The sequence below is a fragment of the Aotus nancymaae genome, unplaced genomic scaffold, assembly GCF_030222135.1.
Source record: "Aotus nancymaae isolate 86718 unplaced genomic scaffold, 86718_ANA_hifiasm-v0.15.2.pri h1tg000131l, whole genome shotgun sequence".
Lineage (NCBI taxonomy): Eukaryota > Metazoa > Chordata > Mammalia > Primates > Aotidae > Aotus > Aotus nancymaae.
The window spans coordinates 4400647-4418739 of NW_026988546.1; the positions used below are offsets into that span (position 1 = coordinate 4400647).

Below are 18093 nucleotides of genomic sequence, written 5' to 3' on the forward strand. Positions count from 1 at the left end.
GTGGTTGGGAGAGAGAACTCTCTACTCAGAGGACCAGTCTATTTTTATTTCAGAATGAATCACTGGCCCTTCAGTCAGTTAAATAGATAAACTTTCTATCAAGTTCAGCATTTGTCTCCATTACTGGCAGATTGGAGATCTGGTGGAATCAGTAGCTACATTATCTTCGGTAAGTAGAAGCCCATGCCATTGGGCTCACTCATAGCTTCCATCCCTGCCACCGTGGTGCCAGCACTGGGTGGCCAATGATTCAGGCTGGCCCATGTCACCTGGCCGAGTCGTTTTGCTTCCTTGGCTGTTAGAAGCCTCTTCTGTGGTGGATGCTCTCCAGGGAGCAGCAACATGTCATAAGACTGTGATCACGCTCTCTGCCCGTCACTCCCCCATGCCCACCTGCATGCCTCTACCAGAACTCCCTGCTCTGGGTCTTGCAGCCTTTTCTTTCCAGGCTCCTGAAGCCAGATTAGCCATTTGGCACTGCCCATGAGTCCATATATATTCTAACTCTGGCCTAGTTTTCTTTCCACATGAAGTGGATGACCAGGTACTCTGTCCCAATTCTGCCCATTGGGAGGCGTCTCCATCGCTGCTGTCTTTCGAGGTCACCCTTGATTGAGGCTGTATGCAGCTGCCATCTATGTTCAGCTCACTCAAACCTATCAGGACCCCAGACCATAAACTAAGCTGGGATGTTTTCTTCCTCCTTTGGTTATAGAGAATCCCCCACACAGCCATGGGCATGAACTGGTAAGACGCACTGGTGCGCACAATGGCGGAATCTGGGCTATGTCTGTGTAGTGTGATGTGCTCTGGTCTTGTCGTGCGAAGCCGTAGGGATACCACTTCCATCTTAAGATGGATTTTTGCTGGCCCGCCTCATCTCATGACATGATAGGTCTGCCCGAACTTAACTCTTCGGGCAGCTGTGGCTGCATGTCCGCTTTGCGCCATGGTCAAGGGCTCTGTCTCTACCAGGGTTCTGTCTCTACCAGCATGCCGGGAGTCTTGTGATTCTCCTATCATAATTTCCCACAAATTCCACAAGCTCCTTTTTTCTGTTGTATTATTTTGCTCGGGTTGCTATAACAAAGTACCACGAATGAAAGGCTGAAACAACCGCAATGTATTTTCTTGCAGTTGTGGAGGCTAGAAGTCAGGATCAAGGTGTCAGCAGGGCTTGTCCCTTCTAAGGGCTGAGAGGCAGGGCTGTGCTCCAGGCCTCTCTTCTGGGCTTGCAGATGGCTGGATTTCCCGTATCTTCAGATGAGCTTCCTCCCTGGATGTAGCTGTGTCTAAATTTTCTCTTGTAAGCACACCAGTCATATTGGATTAGGGCCCACCCTAATGACCTCATCTTACCTTAATTAACTCTTCTGCAATGACCCTGTTTGGGTCACATTCTAAGGTACTGGGATTCAGGACTTCAACATATAAATTCCTGTGGGAGGGGGATGTCAGCTGACACAGTTCAGCCTACTATACCCCTGAGTGATCCTCCTAACGTCACAGTCGGCCAGGTTACGTGCTCACGTGTCAGCGCTCCATGCACCACAGCCTGGGCCCAGGGCAGAGCTCTTTCCTGTGCTTGGCCCTCTGCAGAGCAGGCAGCTTTTTTTATTTCTCCCAGGACACAGGTCTGAGCAGCCCTCCCAGATGTGTCATACACTGCCTCCAAAACCGAAAGAAGCTTACGAGGTACTGAGCTTCTTTCTTCATGGCAGGAGGTGCAAGATGCAGTGATTTGTCCTGAATGCCCCTCATCCCTGCCTCCCTGGAAATTTCACTGATGTGGCAAGCCCCTGAATCACTGTAAGGTTTATCTCCCATCCTCTGGAGTGCATGTGTTTTACCCAGGCCTCTGATGTGCTAGCCACTTCTTCCTCATCCAGTTTGGTTAGATGCCACAATCAGCGATGTAGTAGATTGAATATGAGGTTCTACAAATCTTCTAAATGGTCCAGATCTCTTCTTACTTTAATTATGACAAAGGGCAGGTGGGTTAACATTAGCCCTGGGGCAAAACTATAAATGTACACATTGTTTGTTTCATGTGAAAGTAAAGTGCTTTTCAGATAGAAAATGCACTTGCAAAATCAATGTCTGTACACCATTTCCTTCAGTCCAAGTGACTGTGTCCTAGCAAAGATATAAAAATATATCTGGCACAGCAGATGGCAATCAGTACTAATCCTCAGTTGAGTTTAGAGGAGTCTACTCTCATTTTCTAGGGTCCACCAAGAGCTTTCAATGGCAAGGCTTGTCAGTTAAATAGATAAATGATGGACCACAACCTCTGACTCCTCTAGATATTTAACAGCGATGCTAAATTCTGCCGCCCCTCCTGGGACGTGATACTGTTATTTACTACAGTGGCCGAGGGGAAGAGGAAACAGTTTTAGAGGCTTCCATTTCTCCTCTTCACTGTAATAGCTCTTACCTCTCAGGCCAAGAATACTCTTAAATGTGTCCATTCTGATGATATTGGGTACCAGAAAAAAAATTAGGTACCAGGAAAATGACCCACTGTGACCCAGATCCTGACTGAGGCTGCATTTATTACCTGGTCCTCATGTACCCCATTTTAATAGGGGTCCTCATGTACCCCATTCTAGTAGGTTCCATGTTCCTGGAAGCAATGTGGATTTGGACCCCCCGAGTCCTTGAAATGCACCACCTCCCTTTCCCCTGGTGTACTGTTATCTGAGCAAAAGGTGATGGCACTTTTATCAATGGGAACCCGGCCATGGTACTGCAGGCCCTTCCTCCTGGAGAGTGGTTCTCTTCTTCAGTCAATGGGTTCTGGATGTGAAACCAGCTCAGACATGGAAACCAGACCAAGGGAATGTGAATTTTGATTAGGCCCATTCCTCCGTACCTCCTCACCATCACTCCTGATTGCTTTTAGTAGGGCTGAGCGGCTCCCTGCCAGCTATTTTGCCCCGAGAGACTCACTGCTTTACTAACCTCTTCTGTACCTACGAGCCAGCAGCAGCCCTCCCTCGACTCCCCAGACACAGTGCCTCATCACAGTCATTGTGCTCCCCTGTCTTCTGGTGGTTCCGTGTGACCTCTGTTGTTTTGGAATTGTACCATCCCGATAGCCATGAGGGAGCTGAGTTCTGTAGCAGCCTCTCCTGTCATCAGCTCTGGTTCAGACTTCAGTGTGGCTGATGTCCCTTTCACTAGGATAATCTCCCATCTCCTGGGGTCCATGTTGGTGTGCCAAATCCTGAATCCCAGGAGAGCATGCACAAATTGACCAGCTCTCTTTTATTCAACACTGCGTATCGGTCCCCCTGGATAAAACACCCTCAGATTCCCACCCAGCGCAGTTTCCTGGCTTCTGCTGGTCCATGCTGGCTAGGACTTACAGCTCCTGGGGTATATAGTGTTTCCCTCCCCCCACATCAGGCTCAGAACATCCCAGTGGGTTTCACTGATACTTCATCCTAGCTATAGGCTAAGTGACTAGGGCGGAAGGTGAGGTAAATTCAGCGGGGCATGTGGCATCAGCCCCTGCAAGAAGAAGCCTTTGTACCATCATCTCCAAGCTACTTCTATAGGTTCGGGGGAATCTCGATATTCAAATTCTTCCCCTGGTTTCACCTGGTGATTAACTATTCATGTATTTAATCTTTTTTCCAGAGCACTGACCAATTTTAGCGATAGCTACCCAATTCCATTGTCCTTATAGTTATGATTTATTCCATATTTCTTAAAGGGCTGATATGCTGCAGGAGCTACTATGCCATCCCAGTTCATGACCAGTGAATGTTTTAAAAATTGGACTGTCACTTCACGACGGGGCTGTGTTCCACCTACCACCAGTGATGGGGGAATGTGATGAGTGATCCAGCTGTAATCCCCACTCCTGGTACTAACTAACCATTGCAGGCTGACTCTATGGAAGCAGATCTGAGACAAGGACTTAGCAGGCAGGATGCTTATTAAGGAGTGTTCTTGGGATTAATACTGGTGGGACTCATGCCTGAGGAAGGAAGTGGCTGTGGGCAAAGGGAGAAGTCCAGCTGTCCCGCAGGCACAGAGACGGCATCAGCTAGGCTCAGAGCTCAGAGCAACCTGGCCCTTCAGAGTTGTCCCGTGTTTAGCTGACACGGCCAGGCCTTTATGTGATGACTCTGATCAGTCACAGAATGTAAACTTTCCCAAAAAGGAAGAGACTTTGGGTGAGGTGGCCCTGTGAAGGGGCAGACAGCCGAAAGCCACTGCCGGCAGAGCTCCCAGCAGCTGCAGCAACCAGTCTCTTACTGAAGGGAAGGTGGGCCATGAACCACAGAGTGTGGTCCACCACAGAGAAATATGTTGTAACAGTAAAAAATAAACCTTTGCCACTGAGAACACTGAGATTACCACCATGTCACGTAGCCCATCCTGAGTGAAACACCTGACTTCATGTGAAAGGAGGGGAAGAACATAAAGAGGAACCCGTCCAGAAGCACACGCCTGTTCATTTTCAAACACATTGATTCAAGTCATTCCGAGCATACTCAGGTGGGTGAGTGAGGTGGATAATTTTGTTTATAAGAAACTTTGGTTAGTTTTCACCAAATACATTGGCTCAGGCCCGAGTCTGCGGACACAGTCACTGGGCCTGGAGGGAGGACCAAATGAGGACACCAAGGTGGGCCACAGGGCTGGGAGGGAGCAGCTTTCTGGGGGAAAAGCCAAGTGTTAAGATCGAATTAAATAAAAATTCAGTTTCTCAGCCACACTACCACATCATCAGTGCTCAATAGTGACACGTGATGGGTGGCTACCATACCGTACAGCACAAATCCAGAGCATGTCCCTCATCATGGAAAGTTTCATCTAACAGTGCTGAAGGGTTTAAGGTTAGTCACTGCATGAGGAAGCGGGAAAATGCCTGACCCTTACCGCCCAAGACTTCATCAGAGGTTTTCCCAAATTTGACAACAATCCCATTTAAATGACATTACCAACAATGACTTGTGAAAACGGAAACGTCTAGTCTATGATTTTTGCCCCATATCCATGTTAGAGGAAGAACTTGAATATCATTCTCTCTTTAACAACCAACACAAAATTGTCTTAAGAAGGAAGAGATGATTAAAGAGTATGCAGGGTTGGGTGTGGTGGCTCACGCCTGTAATCTCATTTTAGGAGGCCGAGGTGGGAGAACTGCTTGAACCCAGGAATTTGAGATCAGCCTGGGCAACAGAGCAAGACCTCATCTCTACAGAAAGTAAAAAAAATTAGCTGAGTGAGTGGCATGCACCTGTGGTCCCAGCTACTAAGAAGGTTAAGGCAGGAGAATCCTTTGAGTCCAAGAGGTTGAGGCTGCAGTGAGCTATTTTGCACCATTGCACTCCAGCCTGGATGACAGAGCAAGACCCTGTCTCTAAAAAAGAAAAAAAAAAAAGTATGTAGGTTTAAAAAAAAAAAGGAGGATGGAAAAGGTGTCAGAAAGGTGCCAGGAAGTTAATAAAAATACTTATCAGTATTTTGTAGACTGTGTTATGCCAAGTTTTAAATATTTTAATTTATGCCTTTAAAAATTCTAAATAAATATATACTTTCATAGTTAACCCAGCATTTGCAATTCGTATTCCTTAAGAAAACAACCCCCTTCCTCCCAAATAAACAACTAGACATGCTTCAGTTCTTGTTAAATCTTATCTGCCTTGGATAGAAATGATTTTAAAAAGTAATTATGGTTTTAAGGCAAAGCCACTGGCAGTACTCTTTCCTTTTTTTCCACTTAAATTGGAATCATTCCACATCCGCACTGGGTTGAATAGTGTTCCTCTAAAATTCATGTCCACCGTGACTGGCTGTAACCTTATTTGGGAATAGGGGCTTTGCAGATATAATCAAGTTAAGATGAGGTCATCCTGCATTAGAGGGGTATTAAATCCAGTAACTGGTGTCCTTATATAAGGAAAGGGACAGCTGGACACAGACACACAGAGGGAAGAAGGCTGTTGACAGACACGGAACCTGGAGTGATGCAGCCACATGCTGAGGAAGGCCGAGGCCGGCCAGCAGCCACACCAGCTGGAGCAGGTGGAGAGAAGTCTTCCTAGGGCCTTCAGAGAAAGCCCAGCCTCACTGGCACACTGGCTTTGGATGTCTCGCGTCCAGAAATGTGAGTGAAGAAAACTGTTTTATTTATTGTGAAAAGCTGCCAGTCACATCCCTATGACACTAACACCACAGCCTAGGCACTGATTTGACCTAATTTCTTGTCAGTCTAGCCTATTACTTAGGTGTGATTATTTATTAAAGAACATTTACAACACTGTACGTTTTATTGAGTTCAAGTATCACATATTAGATATACAATACCAATTAATTGAAATGAACAGTACAAGAATACATGAAGTAAATATGGTAACATTTAAGTTTGGTCTCATTTAAGCAACAAGAAATGCTGAGTATTACTATTACATCTTCAAACCAGACTTAAACTTAGGAAACATAAGGCCAGATGAGTGACCTCTATCACAGGATATGACAACACACTGCCTATCTCCCAACAGGAAAAAGCATGATTATTACGTTTATGTATACCAGCTTATTTATTCAAATTTGCTCTAATTAAATAGAAAAAAGTACACATTCAATTCTTAATTGGTATAATCATTTCACAACTCTAAAATTAAGATGCTAATGACACCACTCTCCACTAGCAGGAAAGAACAATATATGAATAGAGTACACAGCTTTCCAACCTATCTACTAACAGTTGTTTTTTTTTCAGAATTGAGTGGAAAATTGTGTGTAGGGTAAATAGCATGAGAGAGAAGTTGATCACTGGTTGAACTGTTTGTAGTACAAAAGGTGACAAAACTATTAATGTATGGTAAATAATGAAGGTCCCAATGAAATTTTTATAAAACGATCATCTCTGAAAAGCAAAAGGTTAGAGATATTCATGTTGGAAACTCCATTTTCATCCTTTAAAGGTCACATGTGCCAACCAATTCAGACATGACAGCAAACTTCTCAGGGTTCTCTATTATGGTCAGGGCCAATCCTCCGCCTTGGGGACTGTCATAGTACCCAGGGAGCCTCACGTGCCTCTCCCAGCCCCTCTCTGCTCTGAGTGACTGAGAGAAGCTTCCTTTGCTGCACAGCTGTAGGCAGGTGCTTCTGCTCCTGAGCCCCCAAACACACCAAGGGGCACTTGAAGGTCCAGGCCCGCCCCTCTCTAGAGGAAAAACCTACTCATTTGGAGACTACAAACCTCTTCTAGCAGCTGTAACCTGAAATGCTAGAATGAGCTTATATTAATCATGCTTTTTTTTTACAATGTATAATGTTTTGACATCTCGGGGACCTCGCTGACTGGGGAGAGACTGCCCTTCCCAGGGTAAGCCAATTCTTAGAGCAAAGGGCTCCCTTGGGAACGCAACTTTGCACACTAACCAATTCAGAGCCCGTCCTCTGAGCCAACTCCTCGATCTGACTCTTCTACCCCAGGAGGCAGTATCCCCTTGTCCTCATAACCCAGGGCCAGGCACCAGACAGCTGGAGACCTCCTCTATAGCTACAGCCCAAGACATTCAAACCTGCCAATCCTAAACTCTGCCCCCGCCCAGCTTTGCCTTTGCCATGGAGACACAATGGAAAGATGCCTGCCTGTGCTTGTCCCCAGTTCTGCCTCCTGACCACTCCAGTGCCTCCTCCTCCTGTGGCCCTGCATAGCATGGTTCGCTCCTTTCCTCCAGAAATGCAAGTAACAAACTTTTCTTCCAGTGACATCAGCCTCTCCTTTATGAATTAAACATGTGGGTGCATTTTGATACCAGTGGCACAGTGAGCAGGTGAGTCCGTGTGTGGTAGAGGGCATGCCTCGCCTCTTGGCCACGCGTGGCTTACTAGCCAGACCCACTCTGGGGAGCATGGCCACTGCTGGCATATTTGCACTTTGGCTGCACCACGTAGGCTGTGTCTTCCAGAGCATCTGTGACAGTCCAGCCTAAATTATAAGAGGACTGAGCTCATTCAGTCCTTGGTGCTGCAGATTAGGGTGATGTCAATCGTAGTCCCCTATGCAGCACCTTCTGGGACGTATAATTGGATGCACTGGGTTCCTCTGAATTCCCTACCTGGACATACCTACTTGCTTGGCTGGTGGTCGCAGGGCAGTGAAGCTAACTCCCTCCACAAGGAGCAAGGAACAGCTTTCCCTGCGAGCTTGTGTTGGATGAGAGTCTGATAACCGAGCCAGCAACGCTGAAGTCAGTGGTGGGCTGCTCATCTGCAGGGCCCTCCCCTGGCATCCAGTGAGGAATTAACTGCACTACTGGGAAAAGGATCTGGTTATTGGTCTCCAAGTGCTTCAGGGACCCTCCAGCCACGTGGCTGGTGAGAGACACCCTCCTCACAGAAATGATGGCAGCTAAAAGGTTTAAATGTTGCTTTAAGAGCCTTGCAGCTGTGTGACCTGTTCCTCCATCCAGTGGGATGCAAAGGATCTATCCACAGAGACCAGTGGCACTTTGTCCCCACTCCCCTGAGACCTGCAGCAGCCCCTGAGCTATGTGAGCCTGTAACCCCACCGCGGCCAGTGTGCTTGGGCACTCCTGAACACCCTGCCTCTCAACATGCTGGGAGCGCCTCCTTCCAACTAAATAGCCACAAAATCAGAAAAAAAAAGAAAAGCAAGAAAAACCCTAGGTACAAGGGGAGAAAATGAAAGGTAACTAAATAGACTGTGTGTGTATATGTGTGTGTGTGCATATATATACACATACACACATATAGATAGAATATTTTAATGCAAATATAGAATAAATTATACATGTATTGCACATATACAACTAAACTAAAATGGAGGTCCCTTATCTGATCCCATTAGATATCCAGCACTTAGGCACTAAAAATTTATGCAACAAATTATATATTAATATTACATATAAATAAGATTTATATACTAAAAAATTGATATAACCAAAAGTTAAAAGGGTGCCTATTGGCTTCTGTGTCTCCATAACTTAGGTTTTAAATTGACTGTAACATTTGCTAAAATGTACCCATTAAAGCTTCATAGTCTTAATATTGGGGCTCAAATTACAGTTATACCTGGAGATCCCACTAAATCTAAACACTGTACCCCTATAATCTTTTTAAAAAGGCAACCAAACATAAAATAGGGGAAAAGAAGGTATGCTTCACTTTAACTGTAGCCTGTCTAAACTTCCCGTGGTCATAGTACCCAGTGCCCTAATATCCCATATTGGACACAGATACTCTAATATAACAAATAATAAATTAAAATGAAAATCAGTCTTTGGCACTTACAAACTAGCTTGATAAACTATATCCCTGGACCTCCAGTTAAAACAGTTAATATGAGGCCTTCAAGGATTAAAATGTACTAATTAATAAAGGAGTAATTATACCCATTGCCTCGCCATTGAATTTTTTCTATCCTTAAACCTGGGAAAAAAAAAGGGGCACCTCATGGTGGACTACTACAACCTTATTGCTGTGGTCCCGTCTATTACCCAATTTCCAGTATTATTAAAATTACTAATTCTATACCATAAATAACTGGCCAATATTTTGCTCTTACAGACTTGGCTAACATGTCCCATTAAGTGTCTGCTTGCACAGCTTCTCGGCTGCAGTTTGCCTCCTGCTCTGAAGGGACACACAGACCTCTGCAGGCCACCCACAGGGAGCTCCACAGCTTTGCCACGGCACACAATTTCTGCAGATAAGGTCTAGACCACATCTACCTTCCCCAGTAGCACAAATGAGGAGATTCATCATCACGCTCATTAGGGACATGCAAGTCCAACATCTTTAAATACTTTTGAGGTTCTGATGGCAATGTAGTCCTCATTTACACATTCTATTTAATTTTCTTGCTGCTGCTTACAAATCAGCTTGCTTTAAATGGTGCTCCCTCTGAAAACAACCTCCAAAATCAAACCAAATTCAAATCCATGGGCACTCCTGTTGGTGCCCTCAGAGGTCCCTTCATTATAGAAACCCTGGAAAGCTGTATGCAGGCCTGGAGTTCCGGCCCACTTAGGATGGACATAGGTGCCCAAGGGCTTTGGATGCAAGAAACTGCCCCTCTCAGACTCATGCTATACCCCATTAAAACAGTAAATGGCTGGGTGCCTGCTGGGCTCTCCTGAACACAGAGGCTCTTAGAGACCTGAGCCTAGGACCCCAATCTCCAGTTGCTCATCATAAGCACCCGACAAGCTCAGCAAAACTACTGATGCCTCCTTAAGACAGGACAGATCCAAGCCTGGGCCCTCTAATGCATTCTATCCTCAAGAGAGTGGTCTCCCACGTCCTCAGTCCCTTGTGAGGTCATCCTCCCCCAGATGCCTTGGGGTCCCTTAGATTAACTGAGTGAACAGCACTGGTAGTTCACAGACAGTACAGATGGCATTGCCAACCCTCATATGAAGGATGGATCCCAATCGAATGTTGCTGCTTTCCATCCTTTAGCCAGGATGCCCTGATACAAAATGGAACCCAAAAAGCAACACACATGGCCAATGTCAGGCAGTCGTCTTATCGCTGGATGCCCTGGTCAGCACAGGGCCCCAACTTCACATTTATGGCCAACTGTTGGACCACTGCTCAAGAGTTGCCCCCTTCAGGGTAAAAAACTCTGGGACTCTTCCTCACAGATACCAAAACCTAAATCTAAATCACACCTGTTCACATGTGCTACAGCTGGGATACAAGGTCTTGCCGTGGCACTCCTTGTCCCTTCAAGGTGGCTGGCATCACTGAAAGTAACTGAGATACACATGCCATGTCTCAGAATCCACCATACTGGGCTCTGGGAAAAGGCATTCGTCACAACTTCCACAGCCCTGACAGGTTCCACACAACCAGTTTAACTAAGAGACATAATGTCTCCTCAAACAGCTCCATTTCAAATTCTGGTCTGCAAACAGACCCCGAAATGGGCCTCTATCTTGCCCACAATCCTTACTCTCTCTTAATTTAGGTCCTCTTGGCTGACTCACACCTCACACAAACTTTAAAAAACATTACCATAGTCCCCTTTAAACAAAAAGAGGACTATGTCTTGCTTTCTTGTATATAAAAGCTCATTACATATTAGGGCCTTTCATAATGTTTCTCCCTATTCCTATAAATTTTGGATTTTGTCCCCACCTGATAAGTACTAGAAACCAGAGAGAGAATATGTTCTCTCCTGGATCCATTAACCCCAGGGCTCCCACAGGCCAGGCAGCTGCTCATCTGATACGGAACCCATTTGAACCTAAACTTCCACCAAAAAGGAAGAATCAAAACCCTGTCAGATGCAGCTGTACACATTCTGGTGTCTATTGATCTTGTCACCACTGATCTGGGGGCTTTCACTGGTTTATGATCCAGAGGCCCAGACCCTCCAGGTAAGCCACTGTTTCAACCAAGTGCTGGGAACCACATCAGCACGAGTAGGGATCTGCTTAGCAGGAGACCCCACGTCTCACATCCCAGAAGACACTGTCCAGCCCAGCAGCTCATGGCAGAAGACGACATGGCCCCAGCCACAGCCTCACCGTGGGAGATGACTTAGTCCCAGATATTAAAACCTCTGCCCTAGTGATGCCCATGGGCTGCCTGTCCTGAGGCACCAAGTGGGCATATGACATTTTTGTTGCTCTTCCTTTTAATATTGAGGAGTCCACTATGTTTCCTGGCCTCCCATCTGCTTAGCCCATGATCCTGATACATGCCCTGCTTTCTGCCAAAACATGGCTCCCTATACTCCCATGTCTAAATGAAAACTCTGGAAGAAGGGATTACTATCTGTGCCATTCTAAAACTTAAGGGAGCGTCTTGCTTTCCCAGGAGGTAACTGCCTCCTATCAGTCAACTCCTCAACCCCTGGGGGAGGAGCACCCACTCCCAGGGCCTTCTCCTACCACCCCAGCTGGCTTTCCATGCGACCTCCTGCCCTGTGCCTCCATAGCCACTCCCTCCCGGTGGTGACACATGAACACCACGAGTCTCTGCATATCCTTTACTGAACTATCACTGTGCACCCCCAACCACACAACTGCCAGACCTGCCACCCCAAGTCGAGAAACACAGCAATATCATCACCAGACTCATATGTTTAACACGTTAACAACTGCACCAAGAAATTGTTCGAGGCCCCCCAAAACTGCAGAACTATGTTCTTGACTAATGCCATATACATGAGAGCCTTATCTATGGGTCAGCCTAAGGGACTCCTGTATTTCCATGTGTATTCCTCCTTTCTACTCTCAGAATAAAACATTTTCTACGCTTTTTTTTTTTTTTTTGAGACAGAGTTTCACTCTTGTTACCCAGGCTGGAGTGCAATGGCGTGATCTCGGCTCACTGCAACCTCCGCCTCCTGGGTTAAGGCAATTCTCCTGCCTCAGCCTCCTGAGTAGCTGGGATTACAGGCACGCGCCACCATGCCCAGCTAATTTTTTGTATTTTTAGTAGAGACGGGGTTTCACCATGTTGACCAGGATGGTCTCGATCTTTGACCTCATGATCCACCCGCCTCAGCCTCCCAAAGTGCTGGGATTACAGGCGTGAGCCACCGCGCCCAGCCTCTACGCTTTTTAAGGCAATGCCCTACTCTTTAAAAGTTTTTGCTTTCAAAAGTGACCTCAGTATCTCAAAACAGCAGAGGACCAATTGTATTAGTCCTGATTTCTATATTTTATGATATTTTGACATCTCAGCGGCCTTGCTGACACAGGAGAAACTGCCCGTTCCAGGGCGAGTCAATTCTTAAGACACAGCAAAGGGCCATCCTGGGAGCAAAGTAACCAATCCAGAGCCCATCCTCCAAACTGCCTTCTCTATCTGGCTCTTACAAGCTAGGAGGCAATATCCCCCACCCTGATCACCCAGGGCCAGGTGCCAGATGGCTACAGACCACCCATATAGCCTAGAGTCTGAGCTGTTACTTAATCAGACAGTCTAAACTGTTTGCCTGCCCTGCCTGTCCTGCAGAACAACACAGTAGCGGGTCTGAGCCACGCTCGCCCTCACTCCTGCTCCTGCCTGTCTCCCATGCTTCCCCTCATGCCCTGGTGTGGTCTGCTGCCTCTCATTCTCTCGTGTCTACAGGAATTGTGAGGAACAGTCAACACTATCCATGGCATCCACCTCTCTGTGTCCTCATCCAGTCACCTTTATCAGACCTGGGTGCGAATTAGAGCTAACATCCCCAACTTGGGGAAGGGCAATGGGGGCACTTCAATTTCTTCATTATTTTTTCTCTCCTAAAAGCTGAGCCACTGCTAAAAGGCTATGTTATAAAATTCAGCAGTTGAGAAGTGAAAGTCAAGATGAGGCTGAGATGAGGAGTTGTAAAGGGAAAAAGACTTTCCCCTGGGAGTCAGAGCCAGTGCGCCGAATGACGTGTCTCACCCTAGTAGAGAGGGGGTGATGCTGGCAAAGGGGTTCAGTTATCTCCCTGTATGGGCGATGGCTCACACAGCTGATCTTTCCTATCCAGAGCTGGCTTCCCTGGGAATTAGGTTTTGGTGAACGACAGAATCAGAATGTGGCCTTCAGGAAGGTGTTGAAGGGGAAGAACTCCTTCCACTGGCTGCCACTGCTGTCTACGCTAAAAAGTGGGGAGACAGGGACCTCCCTACTCGACTTGATAGTGATACTGGGGAAAAATAAAACTTTATGCTGTCAACTCAAAGAAATCACCCACATTTATTTTCTTCTAATTTGCTTCTAATTACCTTTCTTCTTCATATCTTTCATACTCCTTCTTATTTGATAGACAGTATTTAAACTTTGAAGAGTAGCACTTACCCAAGTAATTTAAGTGGTGGGGCACAAAAGAAGACAAGAAGGAGAAGAAACAGATGGGTATTTTTTTAAAGCACTTAAAAATTATAACAAATTCTATGTAATATAGGCAATGGATTATTTTGATGGCAACAACTGCCAATTTTCCAAAAATTTTATGATAAAGTGATAATGCCATAGTTCATTGTAATTCTACCATCCATAAACGTCAACGGTTCCTTGATTATTCAAAAGTCCTGTGGTAAGACTTGACATACGTTAAGAATTGTATAATTTGTTAAACAGTCTTGGTGTTCTTTGTTTTTGAGGGGGAGGAGGTTTAAGTGCAAAAATGACACATTTGTGACCCTATAAATGAGATAATACTGTTGAATTTGGTACATGAATTGGTTAAGAATTATTGTGCTTCTATGGATAAACCTTAACATTTTAGGTAAACTTTAACATTTTAAATTCTTTTGAAAATTTAAAAAGTATCCTAACTTTTAATTCTGAAGATGAGGACACACACAGGAGATGGGATATGATAAAAAGGGCTTGCGGAAGGCTGCCTTTGGGATCTTACTTGCATTTCAAAGACACAGGCAGGTTTGGGCAATGAATGGAAAAATACTGAACAGCAGGTATTGTTCCTCAAGAAGAAAAATGACTCCCCCACTCTGCTATTACTCTTTTTTGCTTTTAATCCAATGTAACTAGAGCATGACTGTTGGAGCACTTTCAGTTCAATTAAGCTGGAACGTCCTGACTTTGAATGAGAAATTACATTATTTTCTGAGAAATGCTTAGAATTGGCAGAATTGGCATGTCCCTGACAGAAAAGGGGCAGAAGGGGCCAGGCAGAGGAGGAAGCAGACGTTCTGCTTTAGCTTGATTGGCAGCAAATTGAAGCTGGGGGTTGTTTTGTTTTTCAGTTTGTAAAAGGAGGCTTCCTTCACGACATGACCATAGGATGCAGTCACCCTGACTCTGTTCCTGATGCGTAATGTTTCTAAGTGCTCAGTAAGTACCAATCTACTCCCACGCTGCAGCATGTGGGGGTGGAATGCTGAACAGAGAGAGCACGATGTGATCATAGTTAATTCCCTCTGGTATCAAAAAATAAAAGCATGTGTTGCTCTCATCTGCGTCATCATTGTTGTTCAGGCTTTTACATAACAACACGCAGAATGAGAAGACCAGAAAGGCAGGCAGAATCATGAAGAAATAACTGAATAGTTCTGATTCCAAGAACTGTGTGACATGACATTTAAAGAGTGAGGAAGAGAAAGCAACAGGTTCCAAATGTGATAGCAAGTGTACCAAGTTAACTTTAGCTAGGCTCATGGAGAAGCTGCGATCACATTGTGGTTATTTAGACACTTCCAAATGGAAACGGCAATGATAACTATTCGGTTGTGATATGAAGGTACAAAAAGGTTTTCCAAAAGAGGAAGGCAGAGAATGGTCAATGCAGATCAATTTTCATGAACCACTTCTGGTTAAGGTCTTCTGGCATGTGAGCTGCATTTTTCCTTTTAAATGATCGGGTTAGGTTATAATGCCTAAGAAAGTTGAATACTATTGTTAATGCATAAATTAATAAAATCTCTTAGAAATCACTTGGCCAAACTGCCATTAAACCATCTCAAGATGATAGTTGAGATTCACAGTAAGTGAGGCACTTGAAACACTGGATTGGTAAAGACTTTCATATTTTCTCTTTATAATTAAGTGACGCTGTTATTTTCTAACTCTCATGATAAGACTAAGTTTTATCTACTTAAAACTACAAGAAAAATTAATATTATAAAGTCTTTCTAATAAAATGCTTGATGGATTGATAACCATCAACATTGTGTATTATGAGATATATATTTAAAAACAAAAACATCACATACACCTTCAATGAACAAAGCAAAACTTGCAGCTGTGATGTGCTCTTTAGTAGTTGTGACCCTCTGGTTAATAATGTCCACCTTGCAGATGAGGAAGCCAACTCAATGCACCAGCTGGTTAGGCCAGAGAGAACATGTGAGCATCTCAGATTCAGTTATTCCAATCAACATCACCAATGTGCATTACAGGATGGAAGTTATACTACTGTCCTTTAACAGATAACACATGGTCTGATCACTGTAAAACTTTCTTTCAAAAATATAATCTTAGGTTGGTGTTGGAGAAAAACTTGCTGAATATTTACACCTCAGACAGTCCATCCTCCCTTTGTATATTCTGATCTATTTTCCTGAAATAGATGGATTATCATGGCATGACAGATGGTTAATGTTTTTGTGTATTAATAAATGGATAGTAAACTGAAATTTACTAATGGGGCTAATTTCTAATGCAAATCCCAGTAGAAAAGATGACTGTTTTCTAAATGCTTAGTAACCATTGGTCAATGAGACAAGGTTCTACTTTCAAGTTGTTCTTTGCACTTGGTGGTTTTATGTTTGACATCCCAATGTATATACAATTTTAACTCATTTTTGCTCACTTTACTGTGTGTAAATATATATATATATATATTTCCTCAAGTGAACTATACTGTTCTTAGGTTTTTCTATATCCAAGGTATACTTTCTTATATTTTGACATTCATTTGATTACAACATGCAATTTACAACACCTGGTACTACAACAGGACATTAAACACAGTTCTACCCGGTGGCTACTACTTCTTGGGTAAGGACTAGTTTGGGCTCCCACACTGAACAATGGTGTGATGATTCAATTTCACAGATAACTTCACAGCAACACACAAAGCCTAAGCATTGTTTTAGTTAGCCTGTGCTCTAAGAAATCCACTTCCAGATGAAAACGTGCTTCCCCCTATTGTCTAGACACTTAAGCATGCCTTTTCCATCTGGCAGAGCAAGACACTGACTGGGAAGGGAATCCTTCTTTCTCGTGAAACCTAAACCACATGTAAACCATCTGCGGGGTCCTGTGCTGTCAGTGAATTGCATTCCCCAAGCATCTGCCTCCAAGAGATTTTCTTAGGTTGGTTTCCAACTATGGGCTCCATTCAGACTTCAGGCTAACCTTGTACAAGGTCAGATTCCACCAGACACAGAATTGTCATTTTTGAGGAGGACTCAATATTTGGCAAGTGTTCCATTTTGGAACCTTATCCACAAGCACTTGACAAAGCACAATGAATGGACGGCTATTCGTCCATGCCTAACATTTATGAAAGTACAAGGGCTTCCAGAAACCTTAACAGAGAGAAAAAAAAATCAATTATTTCTCTGCCTGGCATTAGCCAGCTCCTGCCGACTATTCATCTTACGCGTGATGATGACTAATATCCGTCGGATGGCAAGGAGCCGCTCTTTGAGCGAGGTCATGCCGAGGATGGCCAGCTGAGCCTTGCGCTCCAGGGGCAGCACGGCTAGGATCCACCAGGACCAGGCAGGGCCACTGGGATTACTCTGCAGAAGAGATGAGAAGAAAGCAAGATTAACACTGAAAATAAAAGCCTATTCCCCACACAGTCTTGTGCTCCACCAACAGACACCTGAGCAAGAATTAAATGCCACCTTGTATTTTAGGGCTATTTCACAATTCATTCAGCTCTCAAAATACATAGTTCACTTTTATGGTACACATTTAAAGGTGGGAAACTCACAAAAGGAAGAGCCTGCAAAGAGAAGCATCTTCCACGGGGAAATTCTATGAATTAGTAACTTCTCGTCTCTCAAGCCTTCAGTTAAGAGTACATTCTGGTCAGAAGAGAAGACCATCATTTTTACCTTCACTTTCCAGTGTTCTGTGCTATTATTTTGTATGTCTTAAGCATGACATATAAAGCATAATATTATAAAGGCTAAAAGTATGTGTACACATTTGAGTGACATACTCGATGTGGCAAATGAGTATATGTATGAAACACGTATATGTATGCATGCTGTATGCAAGAAGTATCATAAATTAGATACCTAAGAATTGTTATGCACCAAATAACCTTTACTTTACATAATCAAACAAGCACTTCTAGACTGAATGCTAGGCAAAAACCGATCATAAATTGTTCTCAATATTCCTGGTATTAGAACCAAGATATCCAGTCTTTTTGTTTCCAGGGTCTTGGATTCTTGACCCTATTCCTCCTCCAAAAATGTGCAGGATGCCCAAGTCGCCTTAGTTTAGGGTGAGGTAGATTATACTGGAGGATTAGGAGTAGGAGTGTGGCCAAAGCTCACCAGGGGTAGCCCAAGTCACTGTGAGGAAGACATCAACCTGCCCTTCAGAGGGAGAAAGGCACAGATGGAGAAAACAACCTTTAATCAGATTCACACTCTTTTTCCCTCATCTCACAGAGAA

The 18093-nt window shown here is 44.5% G+C and overlaps 1 protein-coding gene across 1 annotated transcript in view; it reads right to left on the bottom strand.

The window, feature by feature from the left end:
- Window positions 1-6271: 6271 nt before the first annotated feature.
- LONRF2 (LON peptidase N-terminal domain and ring finger 2) overlaps window positions 6272-18093 on the bottom strand; it is a 48002-nt gene continuing 36180 nt past the window's right edge. Inside the window, exon 12 of the mRNA XM_012475871.2 lies at window positions 6272-17201. Coding sequence (XP_012331294.1) covers window positions 17007-17201 — 195 coding nt within the window. The 3' untranslated portion in view covers window positions 6272-17006. The remainder of the gene's footprint in view (window positions 17202-18093) is intronic.